This window comes from Anomaloglossus baeobatrachus, chromosome 5, assembly GCF_048569485.1.
Source record: "Anomaloglossus baeobatrachus isolate aAnoBae1 chromosome 5, aAnoBae1.hap1, whole genome shotgun sequence".
NCBI lineage: Eukaryota > Metazoa > Chordata > Amphibia > Anura > Aromobatidae > Anomaloglossus > Anomaloglossus baeobatrachus.
This window is the reverse complement of record NC_134357.1, coordinates 511,473,519-511,491,819: the sequence shown is the minus strand read 5'-3', so window position 1 is coordinate 511,491,819 and position 18,301 is coordinate 511,473,519. Positions and strand designations below refer to the sequence as shown.

At 44.5% G+C, this 18,301-nt stretch overlaps 2 protein-coding genes across 3 annotated transcripts in view; one reads left to right on the top strand and one right to left on the bottom strand.

The window, feature by feature from the left end:
- The window catches only part of LOC142311970 (uncharacterized), a 423,868-nt gene that overhangs the window by 197,761 nt on the left and 207,806 nt on the right, over positions 1-18,301 (top strand).
- The window catches only part of LOC142311975 (uncharacterized), a 452,821-nt gene continuing 443,837 nt past the window's right edge, over positions 9,318-18,301 (bottom strand). For both annotated transcript variants that reach the window (XM_075350843.1, XM_075350844.1), the window contains exon 10: positions 9,318-11,164. In XM_075350843.1, coding sequence (XP_075206958.1) covers positions 9,672-11,164 — 1,493 coding nt within the window. In that variant the 3' untranslated portion in view covers positions 9,318-9,671. The remainder of the gene's footprint in view (positions 11,165-18,301) is intronic.

Below are 18,301 nucleotides of genomic sequence, written 5' to 3'. Positions count from 1 at the left end.
CGTGTTAAACAATCTCAACCGTGCTCTGATAAACGCCGTAACCGGGAAGGTCCACCTAACAGCAGACACATGGACAAGTTGTTGTGGACAGAAACGGTACATATCTGTCTTCATGGCACACTGGGTGAACCACGTGGAGGCTGGGACAAACTCGCAAACTGTTTTGGGATAACTTCGGCACACCAAAAAAGAAAAGAGAACCATTCTGTAATCAGCAACTCTCGTTATTTATTATTAAGGTATATGCAAAAGAAAAAAGTCCAACGTGTCGACCCTTCAAGGGTCTTTCTCAAGGACAATAGGTCTATAAAAGGTATGTGTACAATTGTATTCTTTACTGGAGGTAATGTTAAGCCTTGATTTGTATACCTTAAGAATAGATAAAGAAAAGTTCAATGTATAACTGGAGGAGGAGCCCGGGCCCGGTTTTCCTCCTCCATACCTATACAGGCTCAACATAGCCACTATCTACCCTATCTAGGGAATCACTTTAGCTACCTGCATACCACTTACGGGTCACGTACTTTCTACCACTAGCCTTGTCATGAAATATTTACATCATATGCCTTACATTTTGGGCTTACTAGCAAATTTACACTTTGGTGTGCGACTAATCAATTCTGCAGACAGCATATGTGACTACCTGGACCACCTTTACTCATCCACCCCTTAATGATCCACACTCCACAATATGGTTTTGGATAGTTCACGGCCCATTAGGTTACTTCAGACTTCGTCCAGTTATATATTGAACTTTTCTTTATCTATTCTTAAGGTATACAAATCAAGGCTTAACATTACCTCCAGTAAAGAATACAATTGTACATGTACCTTTATAGACCTAATGTCCTTGAGAAAGACCCCTGAAGGGTCGACACGTTGGACTTTTTTCTTTTGCATATACCTTAATTATAAATAACGAGAGTTGCTGATTACAGAATTGTTCTCTTTTCTTTTTTGGTGTAACAAAGTTATCCCAAAATATTTTGTACTGTTATTTACTTCCTGGCAGCCTCCCTTTTGGTAGTCGAGCCAGGTCTAACTTTTATATATGAAACTCACAAACTGTAATATCACACATCCTACCCACGCCAAGAATAGCGGGCCCAATTTCTACCAGCATTTCCGCCTCATCATATAACACTTTCTGTCTCCCCTTCTCCTCCTGCTCCTCATCCTCTGCTGAATTACCCTCCCCATCACTGCCAAGCTGGGAGCTGTGCAGTAGTGCATCGGCAAAGTGGCAACACGCTCTGCTGAAGCTGATCTGTTTAAGTCACAAACCACATACTGCAGCAGAGCTGTGGCAAGGTATAAAAGAGCAGACTGATGAGTGGCTCATCCTGCTGCACCTCCAACCCGGCTTTGTCGTTTGCGACAATGGGCGTAACCTGGTGGCGGCTTTAAAGGTCAGCAAGCTGGTACACATGCACATTGCTCACGTGCCGAACCTAGTTGTCCAGAAATTTATGAAAACATACCCTGACTTGCCGCACCTACTCGAAAAGGTTCGCCGTATTAGTGCCCATTTCTGCCATTCCTCTACTGCTTTTGCTGGTCTTACAGGGTTGCAAAAGCTCTTTAATTTGCCAAGTCACCGACTCATGTGCGACCTGTTGGCGAGGTTTACTGAGCAGCAGAGGGCAATAGCTAAATACCAGCTCGAACATGCCCGTCAGACAGAGAGTCACCCACCACACAACAGCTGTTGAGTGGGTATGGATCGCTGACATTTGTGAGGTTCTTAAGAACTTTGAGTACTGCACCAAGTTCGTGAGCGGTGATCAGGCTATTATCAACTTAACCATCCCACTGCTGTGTCTGTTGAAACAATCACTGCATAATGTCAAAAAGGAAGCTTTGAGTGCCCAGGATGTGGGTATGGAGCCAGATTTCCCCATGGGTGATACTACCCAGCCCAGCCAATATTCTGAGGCAACATTGAGTGATGATGAGGAGGATGGGAATTATGAGGAGGAAGAAGACTTTTTTCTCTGTTCTACGCAGGAGACTCCCAATGCTACACAGGGGACTCTCAAACCCAGCTTCATGTCTGTCCAGCATGGATGGGCTGGAGAGGAGGAGGAGAAGATGAGTGCAGCATGAGGCGAGAATGGGTATTGATCCTTCTGGTGGGGATACAGAACCTTTGCCTGTTTGCAGCTTGGCCGACATGGCACAGTTCATGTGAAAGTGTCTGTGGCAATACCCTCGCGTGATACACATTTTATCCAAATAACCTGTACTGCTTGGCCACCTTTCTGGACCCACGGTACAAAGAGAAATTTCCTTCTCTCCTTTTGGAGTCACCAAAGGGTTGCACAATGGAATCCTTCAAGAGGGTGGTTGTAGATCACTTGATGAAAGCATCACCCTCAGGCAACGCCGGCAGCAGAGTTACCAGCTCTTTTCAACACCAAGGATTAATGGGGAAAGACACCAACACTAGGTCCAACAGAGGTGGGGGGAAAATGTGTGCAAACTGGGCCATTTTCAATAAACCAGGACATCAGCAAAGGCTATCTGTGCCTGTAACAATGCCAAGGAGGGAGACGTTGCACAACATGGTCAAGAGGTACTTAAGTAACCATACCTGTATCCTTTCTGATGCTTCAGTTCCCTTTAATTATTGGGTGTCCAAGCTGAACATTTGGCACTGTGGCGCCCCTGAGGCTTTGTCGCCACAAAGGTACTGCACCTCAGCCAGAGGTGTGGTATCCCATCCTGGGTAGGAAGGGGGTCAGCTACCGGTTCACAGACAAAACCTGCACACACCAATTGTTAGGTCACACATTGGGTCAGGGTTTAAGGCAGGTACTCCATTAATGCTGAGAAGCAGCGACCAGTATACCTGGTTATGGAGCCTTAAATCCCATTCACTGGCCTGAAGGGGTGGAGCCTGGCAATAGGGAGTGTGGGAGGAGTCAGTGACTCAGTAGGAAAAGTGGGCGGAGCTAGGTTTAAAAAGTGAACAGTTGAGAACTGGTTAGGACCAGTTTGGGGGAGTTTAGTCAGAGTGAGGGAGTCTGTCAGAGAAGTGACAGTTGAAAGGAAGATCTAGTCAGTGAGGAGTCTAGCCAAAAGGAGGTTTTAGGTGAAGATCCTGGGGTCTTGCTAGGCCCAGGTGACACCGATTGAAGGGATTCCAGAGTGCCACGGATGTGCGGGAGGCCTCCGTGAACTTGTTCCACCAAGACCACCGGGGTGGAGGATCTGGTCGCAATAACGGGGATGGACCCCAGGCTAAAGAAGAAAAAAACATTTCCTCTAGCAATCCGATGGCCCGGGAGGTTGCTTCAGGCACCCGAGCCCACAACCTGCCACCCATCACCTGCAAGGGTGAGCAATAAGAGGACCGAGGTCAGCCACCCTTTGGACACGCTCGGTGGCAGAGGCGCCAGTCTAGTGAAGGTCGGTGCTAGTGAGATGGCCAGGGAAGGACACATTGAGGGGTGCACCGGTACTGACACTTGAACTATTCGGGATCGGCGGAGGCCCACGACAGTGAATCCTGGCACACCATGGGTAATTGATCAGCTGCCGTGTTGGAACCAACAGTGAGTAAAAACATCTTAACTGCAAGCCCCGTGTCGTATGCTTTGTCCTGCACCTCATCAACATTCACCATAGACTTTACAAACGGTTGCCCCGGGGTACCTGCTTCACCTTTGGGGAGTAAAAAACACCTCAGCTGCCACACCACCAGCCCCGGAGGTCCCGTGCAGCAGCCACAGCTCCAAAGCCGCAATCCACATGTGGCGTTACGAATCTTATATAAACATTAACTACAACTCCCATCATCATCTCCCCTTCATTATTAAAAGACACCACCAGGGTCACGGAGCCGCTGACATCCCTGGACTAGTCCGGCCCGGTTCAGAGTGCCCCCGGCCCTGGGGTGGGCGTGTCAGCACGACCTCTCCTTCTACGCCTTGGAGGTGCTGGTCTGCCCAGCTGCTAGTGTGATATCAGAGCATGTTTTCAGTTCTGCAGGGGAAATAGTCACTGATAGGTGCTCACGCCTCTCCACAGAAAATGCAGACAGACTTACTTAAATTCAACAAGGACCGGATTTCTCCATAGTTTGCAATCCCTCCAGATGAGAGCAAGCCAAACTAAATTCCCCCAAATTGTTAATTTTGGCTACTGCTGTTAACATCCACCCTTTGCCATATAAAGCGGTTTCTTTCCGGCGTCAACCATGACTTAGCCCATAGGGCTAATATTTGTAAACACTATGCACATTGTGCAGTAGACAAACTAGGACAGTACCCCTACTCCAGCCGATCTCCTATTTGTCATTGGAGGCCCTTGTCATGGGGACTTCCTGCATCAACCATGACTCAGGCCATAGGGCTAATATTTTTTTAAAAATGCACATCCGTGTGACAACCGCATCCTTTCCATTCTGTATACGGTCCGTTTTACATTTTTTTCGCGAACCGCCAAAAAAAAAAAAAAAGGAAGGGGGGTTACATACAGTCATAAGCTAGAAAGATAGCTGGATGGATAGATATAATTTCCCACTCCCCTACATTGTGTTATTTTGCACCCTTTGGTGCCTTTCATGTGGCACTAAAGGGTGCTTAGTCTTGTATTTAGCCAAAAAATAAACAATTAAAAAAACCCAACGTGGGGCCCCCCCTAATTTTTGTAGCCAGCTCGGGTAAAGCAGACAGCTGCAGCCTGCAGACCACAGCTGGCAGCTTAACCTTGGCTGGTAATCCAAAACAGGGTACCCCACGCTGTTATTTTACAGTAAATAAATAATTTAAAACAAAAAACGTGGGGTCGTCGGGAGGGAATTTGGGATTCGAGGAGATACATTATCTGTAATTTTGTAGTTTAATATAATCATAATGTATTGTATTATATGATTATTATCTATATCTACAATTGGGACTTTTTGATAAAAATCCTCAAAAAAAACAGCGCTAGAAAAGGGTTATAACAAAAAACCTTTTTTAATGACAATTGGTTGCTATCCTTGTTCTAGATAGGATAAGAACAATAAATCACAGTAAAAAAATAAAATAAAAATAAAATTAAAACGAACAATAGTGAGTACAATATTAGCATTAATATATCAATTTAGTACAGCTGGCTTTCTTTAATTAGTCTGTTGTAATGCCCCGGCCGGTGGCAACAACCAACTATAATAGTATGGTAAAATAATGATGTAATACAGGTACCATATAATACCGAACCAAGCTAACGCTGGAATCTGTAAAGGGTTCAGAATTATTGATTAGCAATGTGCAATATATATATATAAGTTTGCAACGTTCCAGGTGCCTCCAGATAAAGTGGAGAGACTGCTCTCCATTCAGTCTAAACCAGCAATGTGGTAGGGCACTGGTTCATACAGTTAATTCACCAAGGCTTTTTACCTGCACTTTGAGTTGGGCAGGAATCCCCGCAGATTTAGTTGCTTGGGCATATTTTATTCTATTTTATTTTATTTCATTTTGTTCTATTTTTTCCTATAACCTAAATGTTGAAATATGGAGACACATTCTATAGATTCTCCAATATATGATTGTACTATTATAGCATTTTCAGTTGGAGTATTTAGGTTTCTCCAGAAAAGCCTTTGCACCAATTTATACTATATGCGGTTTTTTAGATTTAACTATGTGTATCGGTGTGTACATAGTAATGGTGGTGTTCTTGTAATTATATCCAATTAAAATCATGTATAAGTAGTATTCTAAGCAACAGCTGAGCTATCCTTGAGGAAGGGGACCGGTAACGCCCCCGAAACGCGCGTCGGATTTGGACTTTGTTCAGCTTATGTTGTGTGGCGACACTCATCCTAGTGACTTCTCCTTCGTGTGGATCACATCAGCCTAATAAGGTGACTACCTAGGCTGCCACTTGAAAAGTTGGAGAAGCTGCAAGTTGTACCTAAACTCTGTTCCTCTTTGGAGCCAGCACTAGTTATAAGTGCTTTGTCGGCTCTGCTTCGCTCGCTCTGGAAGCGCTAATAGGAGACTCCTGGACTGCTCAATCTATATCTCTCCTTAGAGCCAGCTCTGCCTAGCACTGCCGACTCTGCTCAGCTTGCTCTGGAAGCGGTAATAGGGGACATCAATACCAACTGTACCCCTCCTTAGAGCCAGTACCATAATACGGCTCATCGGCATTGCACTGCTCGCTCTGGAAGCTCTGACAGGGGGATCCTGTATTCAAACGGCTCCAGTTTCAAAGGAGGTGTGTGCAGCAATTAATCTGCGGGGATTCCTGCCCAAATCAAGCTGCAGAGCCAGCACTATATTGTGGATCGCCGGCTCTGCACTGCTCGCTCTGGAAGCTTTGACAGGGGAACCCTGCATTGAAACGGCTCCAGTTACAAAGGAGGTGTGTGTAGCAACTAAATCTGCGGGGATTCCTGCCCAACTCTAAGTGCAGGTAAAAAGACTTGGTGAATTAACTGTATGAGCCCTACCACATTGCTGGTTTAGACTGAGCGGAGAGCAGTCTCTCCACTTTATCTGGAGGCACCTGGAACGTTGCAAACTTATATATATATATTGCACATTGCTAATCAATAATTCTGAACCCTTTACAGATTCCAGCGTTAGCTTGGTTCGGTATTATATGGTACCTGTATTACATCATTATTTTACCATACTATTATAGTTGGTTGTTGCCACCGGCCGGGGCATTACAACAGACTAATTAAAGAAAGCCAGCTGTACTAAATTGATATATTAATGCTAATATTGTACTCACTACTGTTCGTTTTAATTTTATTTTTATTTTATTTTTTACTGTGATTTATTGTTCTTATCCTATCTAGAACAAGGATAGCAACCAATTGTCATTAAAAAAGGTTTTTTGTTATAACCCTTTTCTAGCGCTGGTTTTTTTGAGGATTTTTATCAAAAAGTCCCAATTGTAGATATTGTACTATTAGGCAAATTGAAGGGGCCATTTTGTCATTTAACCTAGCTGCAAGAATATAAGGGTTATTAGGTCAAGCGCTGACAATTGCCTACGGGCAGTTTTTATTTGATATGATTATTATGTTTTTGTTATTAAAAACTAATAAAAAGAAGGTTAAAAAAAAACAAAACGTGGGGTCCCCCCAAATTGGATCACCACCAGCCAAGGTAAAGTGGACAGCTGTGGTCTGGTATTCTCAGACTAGGGAGGTCTATGGTTAATGGACCCTCCCCAGTCTAAAAATAGCAGGCCGCAGTCGCCCCAGAAGTGGCACATCACCCCAGCTCATCCCGTTGCCCTGGTACAGTGGCAAACGAGGTAATATAAGGGGTTGATACCAGCTGTGTAATGTCACCTGGCAACAAGCCTTGGCATTAGTGATGTCACAGCATCTATCAGATATCCAACATCACAAACCCAGTTAGTAATAATAAAAAAAAAAAAATAAACAGAAAAACATATTTTATTTGAAAAAACACTCCCCAAAACATTCCCACTTTCACCAATTTATTTAAAAGAAAAACAAATCCGGGTCCAGCGTAATTCAATAAGGGGGTACAACGACGATCCATACCATACACACTGTCCCAGTCAATGAAGAGCAGAATGTTCCCCATTGGCTGGGAAAGCAGTGCAGTGACCTGAGCGAACATCATTAGGTCAGGCCAGGTCACTGCAGGGCATAATGAGCACCGACGTCATGAACTCGTGAGGTCATTGCTTGTCACTGAGTTCCAAGGCCACTGCGCTTTGATGGGAACTGTCCTATGAGTCCATAACGTCACCACTAGTCACTGTCTCGGGCCATCCATGAGACTTGATGTGAGAATGCGGCATCTTGGAAGTCAGTGACGAGCATTGACATCGAGTGTTGACGTCACGAGTTCAGAGGAGATCAACACAGGGCTGAGCACAAAGTGTACCGGAGCACAGCGTTGCTTGTGCCAGTGAAGTTCGCACGTAAAGCATCCGAACTCCGAACCTTAACTTTTTAAATTGGTGTTTGGTTCGAAAACCGAATCTCAGGTTCGCTCATCTCTTGTTTGGAATAGCTTGGGCGCATATGGACACCGTAGGTGTGTCATTGAATTTTATATGATTGGGCAATGAAGAAAAAATAATTACATTTCTACCACTAAAATATTTTAGCATCAAATTTCCAATTTTCAAAAGGGGAATAGATAAAACAGGCCCCATAATGTGTTGCACAAATTCTCTTGAACGTGGCAATATGTGACATGCCTCCTGCATGGTTTCCCATTAGAGCCACACTCAGTTCTCCACTGTCCCATAGACCATTAAGAGAGAAGCGCACACATCTCCTGGGGAATCCTCTCTGTGGTTCTATATACCGGACTTGTTTCTTCAGACATTTAAAATTGCGGCTATTATAATTGATGACCCCTGTAATTTCCACTCATGGCCGCTCCCCTGGACCCTCTGTTACATCCCTTGTTATCCATATTTCTGAAGTCCCTGTGCTCTGAGCAGCTCTTGTACAAATAGTCTCGATCGCTACAGCAGCAGCAGAATCTAGATGATTGTGAGATGGAGAGCGCTCCCTTTATCACCCATTTCCCCACCCGTGACCTTATGGCCTCTAGCGAATAACCCCTTCCGAACATATGATGTAACTGTGCGTCACTATTGGGAAGGGGTTCCCACAAATTGAAGTACAGTTAAGTCATGGCAATTAAATGGGCATAGGAGTATCATGGCCGCATCATAGGAGTAGGACTGGTAAGATGCTCCCTTGTGAAGGCATCTTTATGGCATTACCCACAAGTATATCAGACTAATCTCTGATTATAATTTCGTCCAAGACAAAAGTGGGAAGATATACCTCTATTTCAGCTTTCGTTGTTATCCTGCCTCCACCATTATGGCCTTTTAGAGGGGCGACATAAGGTCAATGGAACACCATTAGCTTCATGTCTGGTTTCTAGTATTTGTTTGACCAGGGATTATTACATACCATTCTTCAAATCTAACATTCAGTCTATACAGAGGTTTACTTCTGGTCACCTCTTGCTTTTATTCCAGTTTGTCATTTCCCAACCACTGGGACATTCAAAATTGAATGGTGTCGATTTTTAGGCTTATGCATATAGTAGTCTGTCTAAGTCAGGGGTCTCAAACTCGGCTGGATATATGTGCCGCACATAGAAAAAAAAATAACTTGGGGGAGGTGGGGGGGTGCATTGATTGCAGTACAAAGTGATATTTTTATTTGTCCCATATTTTTTTTTCTCTACACCTTTTGATCACTGTTTTGAATATTTTTTGCTCATTTATTATAACAAAATGTGCACTTTTTTTGTTTAAATACATAACAACAAACATTTTTGATGGTAAAAAAAAGTCATGCTTTATTTTTTTTGTTTACATTTTATCCCTTTCTTATAACTAATATAGATTTTACAATTTGCACTATATAGTAATTTTGTCCATTATTTTTTATTAATCTGCCCCATCCTGTTCCCCCTCTCGAAGTAATGTTCCCATCCTGGTCCCCATTCTGTAGTCCGCCTGCAGAAAACGTATATGTACAAAAATGGTGCAAGACAGAGCCCACGCTAACTCCGTCTGCTCTATTATAGTCAATGGCCACGTCAGCGCATGCGTCCTAAACACGTTTGTGGGGAGAGGGGAGGGGGATCCGGACGGATGCCCCGACAGGACCAGCGAACGCAGCTAAAAACACAATGTGAAACTAAAGTAGCTTAAGACTGATTTTTGTTTTCCACATTTGGAGCATTAAAACACCTTGCTTTCCTTATATGACTCATATGATGCCTAGCAAGATGTGATTTCCTAGAAAAACATTTCCCACAGTCTGAACAAGAAAATGGCTTTTCCCCTGTGTGAATTCTCTGATGTCGAATAACATATGATTTCCTAGAAAAAAATTTCCCACATTCTGAACAAGAAAATGGCTTTTCCCCTGTGTGAATTCGCTGATGTTTAACAATGTCAGTTTTTCTACTAAAACATTTCCCACATTCTGAACATGAAAATGGCCTTTCCCCTGTGTGAATTCTCTGATGTGAAACAAGTTCAGACTTCAGAAAAAAACATTTCCCACATTCTGAACAAGAAAATGGCTTTTCCCCTGTGTGAATTCTCTGATGTGAAACAAGTTTAGATTTCGTAGAAAAACATTTCTCACATTCTGAACAAGAAAATGGCTTTTCCCCTGTGTGAATTCTCTGATGTCGAACAACAAGTGAATTAGTAGAAAAACATTTCCCACATTCTGAACAAGAAAATGGCTTTTCCCCTGTGTGAATTCGCTGATGTTTAACAAAGTCAGCTTTTCTACTAAAACATTTCCCACATTCTGAACATGAAAATGGCCTCTCCCCTGTGTGAATTCTCTGATGTGAAACAAGTTCAGATTTCACAAAAAAACATTTCCCGCATTCTGAACAAGAAAATGGCTTTTCCCCTGTGTGAATTCTCTGATGTGAAACAAGTTCAGATTTTGTATAAAAACATTTCCCACATTCTGAACAAGAAATTGACTTTTTCCCTGTGTGAATTCTCTTATGTCGAATAACATGTGATTTAGTAGAAAAACACTTACCACATTCTGAACATGAAAATGGCTTTTCCCCTGTGTGAATTCTCTGATGTTCAACAATTTCAGCTTTAGTAGTACAACATTTCCCACACTCTGAACAAGAAAAAGGCTTTTCTCCTGTGTGAATTCTCAGATGCTCAACAAGTTTTGATTTATCAGATAAACATTTCCCACATTCTGAACATGAAAATGGCTTTTCCCCTGTGTGAATTCTCTCATGCCGAATAACTAGTGATTTAGTAGAAAAACATTTCCCACATTCTGAACATGAAAATGGCTTCTCCCCTGTGTGAATTCTCTGATGTCTAACAAGATGACCTTTTGTAGCATAACATTTCCCACATTCTGAACATGAAAATTGCTTTTCCCCAGTGTGAAATCTCTGATGTACAACAAGTGTTGATTTCTTAATAAACCATTTACCACATTCTGAACATAAAAATGGTTTCTCCCTTTTGGAAGTTATTTTATGTTCAACGGCCCTTCTGTGGATTTTGCTTTGCTTATTGGTCCTTGAGGAAGCAGAAGAAAGGTCCTTGGATTCAGATGTAGCAGATGTAGTAGGTTCTTCACATGTATCTGTTGCAAAATCTGATAATATCAGATGTTCTTCTGAGCTCCTAGTACAAGCATCTGAAAAGAATAAAACGGTTATTAAAAAATAATAAAATTTCATTGGAATATTAATTATATACATTATATTTCTTTGCAAACTGTAAAACAATTCAGTTAAAGGAAACCTATTACCAGATTTTGGCCTTCTCAACTAAAATTAGCACTTTAAGTAGCTCCTGTGCTGCATTGTATAAAAGCGTGCACGCTACCCCCTGCCCCCCCCCCCCCGTAGACCCCAAAAATACCCTATAAAATCTCCCACCATGTATGTAAATTGTCCAGTCCAATCCAATCCAATGGGTGTCCTAATCTGCGCCTCCTTTTACTGTTTTCTTGTGCCGATTAATGTAAATTACACCTTTGGCGCCATCCACGTAGGCGTGCAAAATCTCACGCTTGCACATATTCCCGCTAGCGCAGGTGCACTTTGCTCGGCCCGATTGCAGGCAGAGCTGAAAACATAGGTGCGCCTGCACAAACAGGTGAGCTGTCTGCGTAGGCGCGAGATATTGCCCAGCGATGTGGATGAAGTCACCCACTTCATCCACATCACCGGAAAAAATCTCACTCCTGCACAGAGAGCTCACTGGTTCACGGAGGCGCACCTAAGTTTATGGCTCTGCCCGCAATAGGACAGAGTGAAGTGCACCTGCGCAGGAGCAAGATTTTGCCCACCTACGTGGATGGTGCCTGGGGTTTCGTCCACGTCAATCCGCACAGGAGGATGGCTAAAGAAAGGATAGGTTCGCTTTAACAGACTAAGACAGTAGACCACAGCAGAGGGATTGATTATGCTTTTTCAAATTTTCACTTCTCTATTGTAGCCTCCTTCTGAAGGTTCATATTTCACTGTGCCCAACACCAATTGTTTCAAAATACCTGAGAAAACTCAGAAAGGAGCTTTTGTTGGTTTCAGCTCTTTACATATCCTCTCTGGCAGGTACAAGTATGTACCACAGCACATTGGAGGAGCATATTGATCATGTACACATAAGCCATCATTTTGGAGAAAGTGTAAGGTTCTATATTATTGTTTAATGTAACTAAGCAGTGGATACATGAAAAAAAGAACAAGTCCTTTATATTCTTTTATATGTCATACAAGCAAATAGAAACATTGCCCTTAAATACATATGTGGGTGCGCTTCTCAAACGTTTTGCAGCACTGTCCTCTGCCTGTCTTGATTTCCAGTCCCTGGTTCTTTTGTACATTACTTAGCCTTAGTGGTTCTTAAAAGTTTGTGAACCTTTCAAAATGTTCTATTTTCTGCATAAATTTGAAATATAACTGCATAAAGACTTTCAGGCTAAAAGTAGATAAAGAGAAACAAATCAATGACTTAAGAAATTAGACTTTCATTTTTTATTTTTTTAAAAATCAGGAAAATTAACCAATGTCACATTTCTGAGTGTCAAGGTCAGGTCTTTGACTTCACCATTCCTACACCTTAAACTTTAATTTTTCTCTCACCTTTCTTTTATAGAACAAATTATGTGCATTATATAAGTCTTACTGAATGATGCATGTTCTCTTGATATTCAGCTGATGGACAGGTATCCTGACATTTCCTTTTAGAATTCGCTTGTAACATTTATAACTCTTTGTTCCATTAATAATGGCAAGCCAACCTGGCCCAAATTCAGGTAAACGGGCCCAAATAACGATAGTACCACCACTATGGAGCACAGCTGGTAAGAGATTTTTATACTGTATTGTTCTTTCTCGACATAAATCTTCTTATTTAAACCTAAAAGCTTCACTTTGGTCTCATCTGTCCACGAAAAGTTTCAGTAGCCTTCGAGGTTGCCCAGGGATGGGCAGCAATGTTCTTATGAAGAGCACTGGCTTTTTCCTTGCATTAATTTTCAATGTCGTACTGATGGTGGACATGTGAATTTTATCGTTAGTTAATGTGAGAGACCTTAACCCCTTCACCCCCGGCCACTAAAACACCCTAATGACCGGGCCATTTTTTGCAATTCTGACCAGTGTCACTTTGACAGGTTATAACTCTGGAACGCTTCAACGGATCCTGGCGATTCTGAGATTGTTTTTTCGTGACATATTGTACTTCATGTCAGTTGTAAATTTAGGCCGATACTTATTGCGTTTATTTGTGAAAATTTAGGAAATTGTGCGAAAATGTTGAAAATTTCGCAATTTTCAAACTTTGAAAATTTATGCCCATAAATCTGAGAGATATGTCACACAAAATAGTTACGAAATAACATTTCCCACTTGTCTACTTTACATCAGCGCAATTTTCGAAATAAATTTTTTTTTCGTTATGAAGTTAGAAGGGGTCAAAGTTCATCAGCAATTTCTAATTTTTCCAACAAAATTTTCAAAATAATTTTTTTAGGGACCACATCACATTTGAAGTGACTTTGAGAGGCCGAGGTGACAGAAAATACCCAAAAGTGACCCCATTCTAAAAACTGCACCCCTCACACTGCTCAAAACCACATCCAAGAAGTTTATTAACCCTTTAGGTGCTTTACAGGAACCAAAGCAATGTGGAAGGAAAAAATGAAAATTTTACTTTTTAACACAAAAATGTTACTTTAGCCATAAAATTTTCATTTTTACAAGGGAGAAAAGAGAAAGTGCACCCTACAATTTATTGTGCATTTTCTCCTGAGTACGCTGATACCCCATATGGGGTAAAAATCAATTGTTTGGGTGCACGGCAGAGGTCGAAAGGCAAGGAGCGCCATTTGAATTTTTGAACGCACAATTAGCTGCACTCATTAGCGGACGCCATGTCGGGTTTGAAGACCCCCTGAGGTGCCTAAACAATGGAGCTCCCCCACAAGTGACCCCATTTTGGAAACTAGAGCCCTCAAATAATTTTTCTAGATGTTTGGTGAGCACTTTGAACACCTGGGGGCCTCACAGAAGTTTATAACGTTGAGCCGTGAAAAGAAAAAAAATTTTTTTTTACCACAAAACTGTTGCTTCAACTAGGTAGCTTTTTTTTTCACAAGGGTATCGGGAAAAAATGCAACATAAAATGTATTGTCCATTTTCTCCTGAGTACGCAGATACCTCATATGTGGTGGAAATCAAATGTTTGGGCACACGGCAGAGCTCGAAAGGGAAGGAGTGCCATTTGAATTTTTGAACGCACAATTAGCTGCACTCATTAGCGGACGCCATGTCAGGTTTGAAGACCCCCTGAGGTGCCTAAACAATGGAGCTCCCCCACAAGTGACCCCATTTTGGAAACTAGAGCCCTCAAATAATTTTTCTAGATGTTTGGTGAGCACTTTGAACACCTGGGGGCTTCACAAAAGTTTATAAAGTTGAGCTGTGAAAAGATTTTTTTTTTTTTTTTTTACCACAAAACTGTTGCTTCAACTAAGTAGCTTTTTTTTCCACAAGGCTATCAGGAAAAAATACACCATGAAATTTATAGTGCATTTTTTCCTGAGTACGACGATACCTCATATGTGGTGGAGAGTAATTGTTTGGGCGCATGGCGGGGCTCAGAAGAGAAGGAGCACCATTTGACAGCAAAATTTGTTTGAATCATTAGTGGACACCATGTCACGTTTGGAGACCCCCTGAGGTGCCTAAACAGTGGAGCTCCCCCACAAGTGACCCCATTTTGGAAACTAGACCCCTCAAGGAGTTTATCTAAAGGTTTGGTGAGCCCCAAGGGGCTCCACAGAAGTCGATAATGTTGAGCCATGAATACAATTTTCTTTTGTTTTACCACAGAACTGTTACTTGAACCAGGTAGCTTTTTTTTCACAAGGGTATCAGGAAAAAATGCACCATAAAACGTATTGTGCAATTTCTCCTGAGTACGCAGATACCTCACATGTGGTGGAAAAAGAGAATTTTGTTTACTTACCGTAAATTCTTTTTCTTATAGTTCCGTAATGGGAGACCCAGACCATGGGTGTATAGCTTCTGCCTCCGGAGGACACACAAAGTACTACACTAAAAAGTGTAGCTCCTCCCTCCTAGCATATACACCCCCTGGATAACCAAATATAGCCAGTTTAGTGCAAAAGCTGAAGGAGGACAGCCACCCACAAGTAGAGATAGAGCAAAAAACCGGAACAACCGGAGCCTCTGTCTACAACAACAGCCAGTGAAAACACACGGAACAAGAAAACTGCCAACAGGCAACAGGGAGGGTGCTAGGGTCTCCCATTACGGAACTATAAGAAAAAGAATTTACGGTAAGTAAACAAAATTCTCTTTTTCTTCATTGTTCCTTATGGGAGACCCAGACCATGGGACGTCTCAAAGCAGTCCATGGGTGGGAATAAACAGAAAACTGAGAAGTAGGCGAAACCTAACTTCACAAATGGGCGACAGCCGCCTGAAGGATGCGTCTGCCCAAGCTCGCATCTGCCGAAGCATGAGCATGCACTTGGTAGTGCTTCGAAAAGGTATGCAGACTAGACCAAGTGGCAGCCTGACAGACCTGCTGAGCCGTAGCCTGGTGCCGGAAAGCCCAAGAGGCACCGACAGCTCTGGTCGAGTGTGCCTTGATCCCCGGCGGGGGAGGCACCTGAGAACACTGGTAGGCATCGGAAATGGCCGACCTAATCCAACGAGCTAGGGTCGGCTTAGAAGCCGAGAGGCCCTTGCGCCGACCTGAGGTCAGCACAAAAAGAGAGGTGCACCGCCTAAGAGCAGCGGTGCGAGACACATAGATCCGGAGCGCCCGCACCAGATCCAGAGTATGCAACGCTTTTTCAAAGCGATGAACAGGAGCCGGACAAAAGGAAGGCAGGGAAATATCCTGGTTAAGGTGGAAAGGAGATACCACCTTAGGAAGAAAGTCCGGAGTCGGACGGAGAACCACCTTGTCCTGATGAAAAACCAAAAAAGGTGACTCCGAAGAGAGAGCAGCCAAATCAGAGACTCTCCTGAGGGAGGTTATGGCCACTAGAAAGACCACTTTCTGTGAAAGACCAGACAAAGAAACCTCCCTAAGTGGCTCAAAAGGGGGTTTCTGCAAGGCCGTGAGGACCAGATTAAGGTCCCAGGGATCCAAAGGCCGCCGGTAAGGTGGAATGATGTGAGATGCGCCCTGCATGAAGGTGCGCACCTGAGCCAGTCGGGCGATACGCCGCTGGAACAATACTGACAGAGCCGAGACCTGACCCTTGAGGGAAGGGAAGGATAGTCCTAGCTGCACACCGGACTGTAAAAAGGACAGAAGGGTCGGCAGGGAAAAAGGCCAAGGAGCATGGCCGGAAGAGCGACACCAGGACAGGAAGATTCTCCAGGTCCTGTGATATATCTTGGCCGAGGAAGACTTCCGAGCCCGAGTCATAGTGGAGATGACTTCAGGAGGGATACCAGAAGTCGTCAAGATCCAGGACTCAAGAGCCACGCCGTCAATCTGAGAGCCGCAGAATTCTGGCGGAAAAACGGACCTTGCGAGAGAAGGTCTGGACGGTCCGGAAGATGCCACGGCACCTCTACGGACAGGTGGAGCAGGTCTGGATACCAAGCTCGCCTGGGCCAGTCTGGAGCAATGAGGATGACCCGACGGCCCTCCATTCTGATCTTGCGCAGGACTCTGGGCAAGAGAGCTAGAGGGGGGGAACACGTAAGACAGACGAAACTGGGACCAATCCTGAGCCAGCGCGTCCGCTGCAAAGGCCTGAGGATCGTGGGAGCGAGCCACGTAAACCGGAACCTTGTTGTTGTGCCGGGATGCCATTAGATCCACTTCCGGAGTGCCCCACTTGCGGCAGATTGTCCGAAACACTGCCGGATGCAGAGCCCACTCGCCGCTGTCCACGGTCTGACGGCTGAGATAATCTGCCTCCCAGTTTTCCACGCCTGGGATTTGGACTGCGGATATGGTGGACTTGGAGTCCTCCGTCCACTGAAGGATGCGTTGAACCTCCAACATTGCCAGGCGGCTGCGTGTCCCGCCCTGGTGATTGATGTAGGCAACCGCTGTCGCGTTGTCTGACTGGACTCGAATGTGCTTGCCCGCCAACAGATGGTGAAAGGCTAAGAGCTAGAAGCACAGCTCTGATTTCCAGCACATTGATCGAGAGGGCTGATTCGGACTGAGTCCAAGTGCCCTGCGCTCTGTGGTGGAGATATACTACTCCCCAGCCGATTAGACTGGCATCCGTGGTGAGGATCATTCAGGACGGGGCCAGGAAGGAACGTCCCTGAGACAGAGAGAGGGGCCGAAGCCACCACTGAAGGGAGCCCCTGGTCTGTGGCGACAGAGCCACCAACCTGTGCAAGGAGTAAGTCCGCTTGTCCCAACAGCGGAGAATGTCCAGCTGCAGGGGACGCAGATGGAACTGGGCAAAGGGAACCGCTTCCATTGACGCCACCATCTGACCCAGCACCTGCATTAGGTGCCTGATGGAGTGACGGCGAGACCTCAGTAAAGAGCGCACCGCCAGATGGAGGGACTGCTGTTTGACTAAGGGCAGCTTTACAAGTGCCGGCAAAGTCTCGAACTGCATCCCTAGGTACGTGAGACTCTGGGTCGGAGTCAGAGTGGACTTGGGTAGATTGACAAGCCACCCGAACTGGACTAGAGTGGCGAGAGTGAGCGAGACACTCCGCTGACAGTCTTCACTGGATGAAGCCTTGACTAGAAGGTCGTCCAGGTAAGGAATCACTGCCAACCCCTGGAGGTGCAGAACCGCAACCACTGCTGCCATGACCTTGGTGAATACTTGAGGGGCCGTGGCTAACCCGAAGGGGAGAGCCACGAATTGGAAATGTTCCTCTCCGATTGCAAAACGTAGCCAACGCTGGTGTGAAACTGCAATTGGCACATGCAGATAGGCATCTCTGATGTCGATGGATGCTAGGAAATCTCCTTAGGTCATTGAGGCAATGACTGATCGCAGAGACTCCATGCGAAAATGCCGCACCTGAACATGCTTGTTGAGAAGCTTGAGATCCAGGATGGGCCGGAAGGAACCGTCCTTTTTGGGGACTAGGAAGAGGTTTGAGTAGAAACCTCTGAACCGTTCCCGGGCGGGAACCGGTACAATTACTCCATTGGCCTGCAAGGATGCCACGGCCTGCGAGAAGGCGGCGGCTTTGGAGCAGGGGGGAGTGGACAGAAAAAATCTGTTTGGCGGGCTGGAAGAGAATTCTATCCTGTAGCCGTGGGAGATGATATCCCGCACCCACTGATCGGA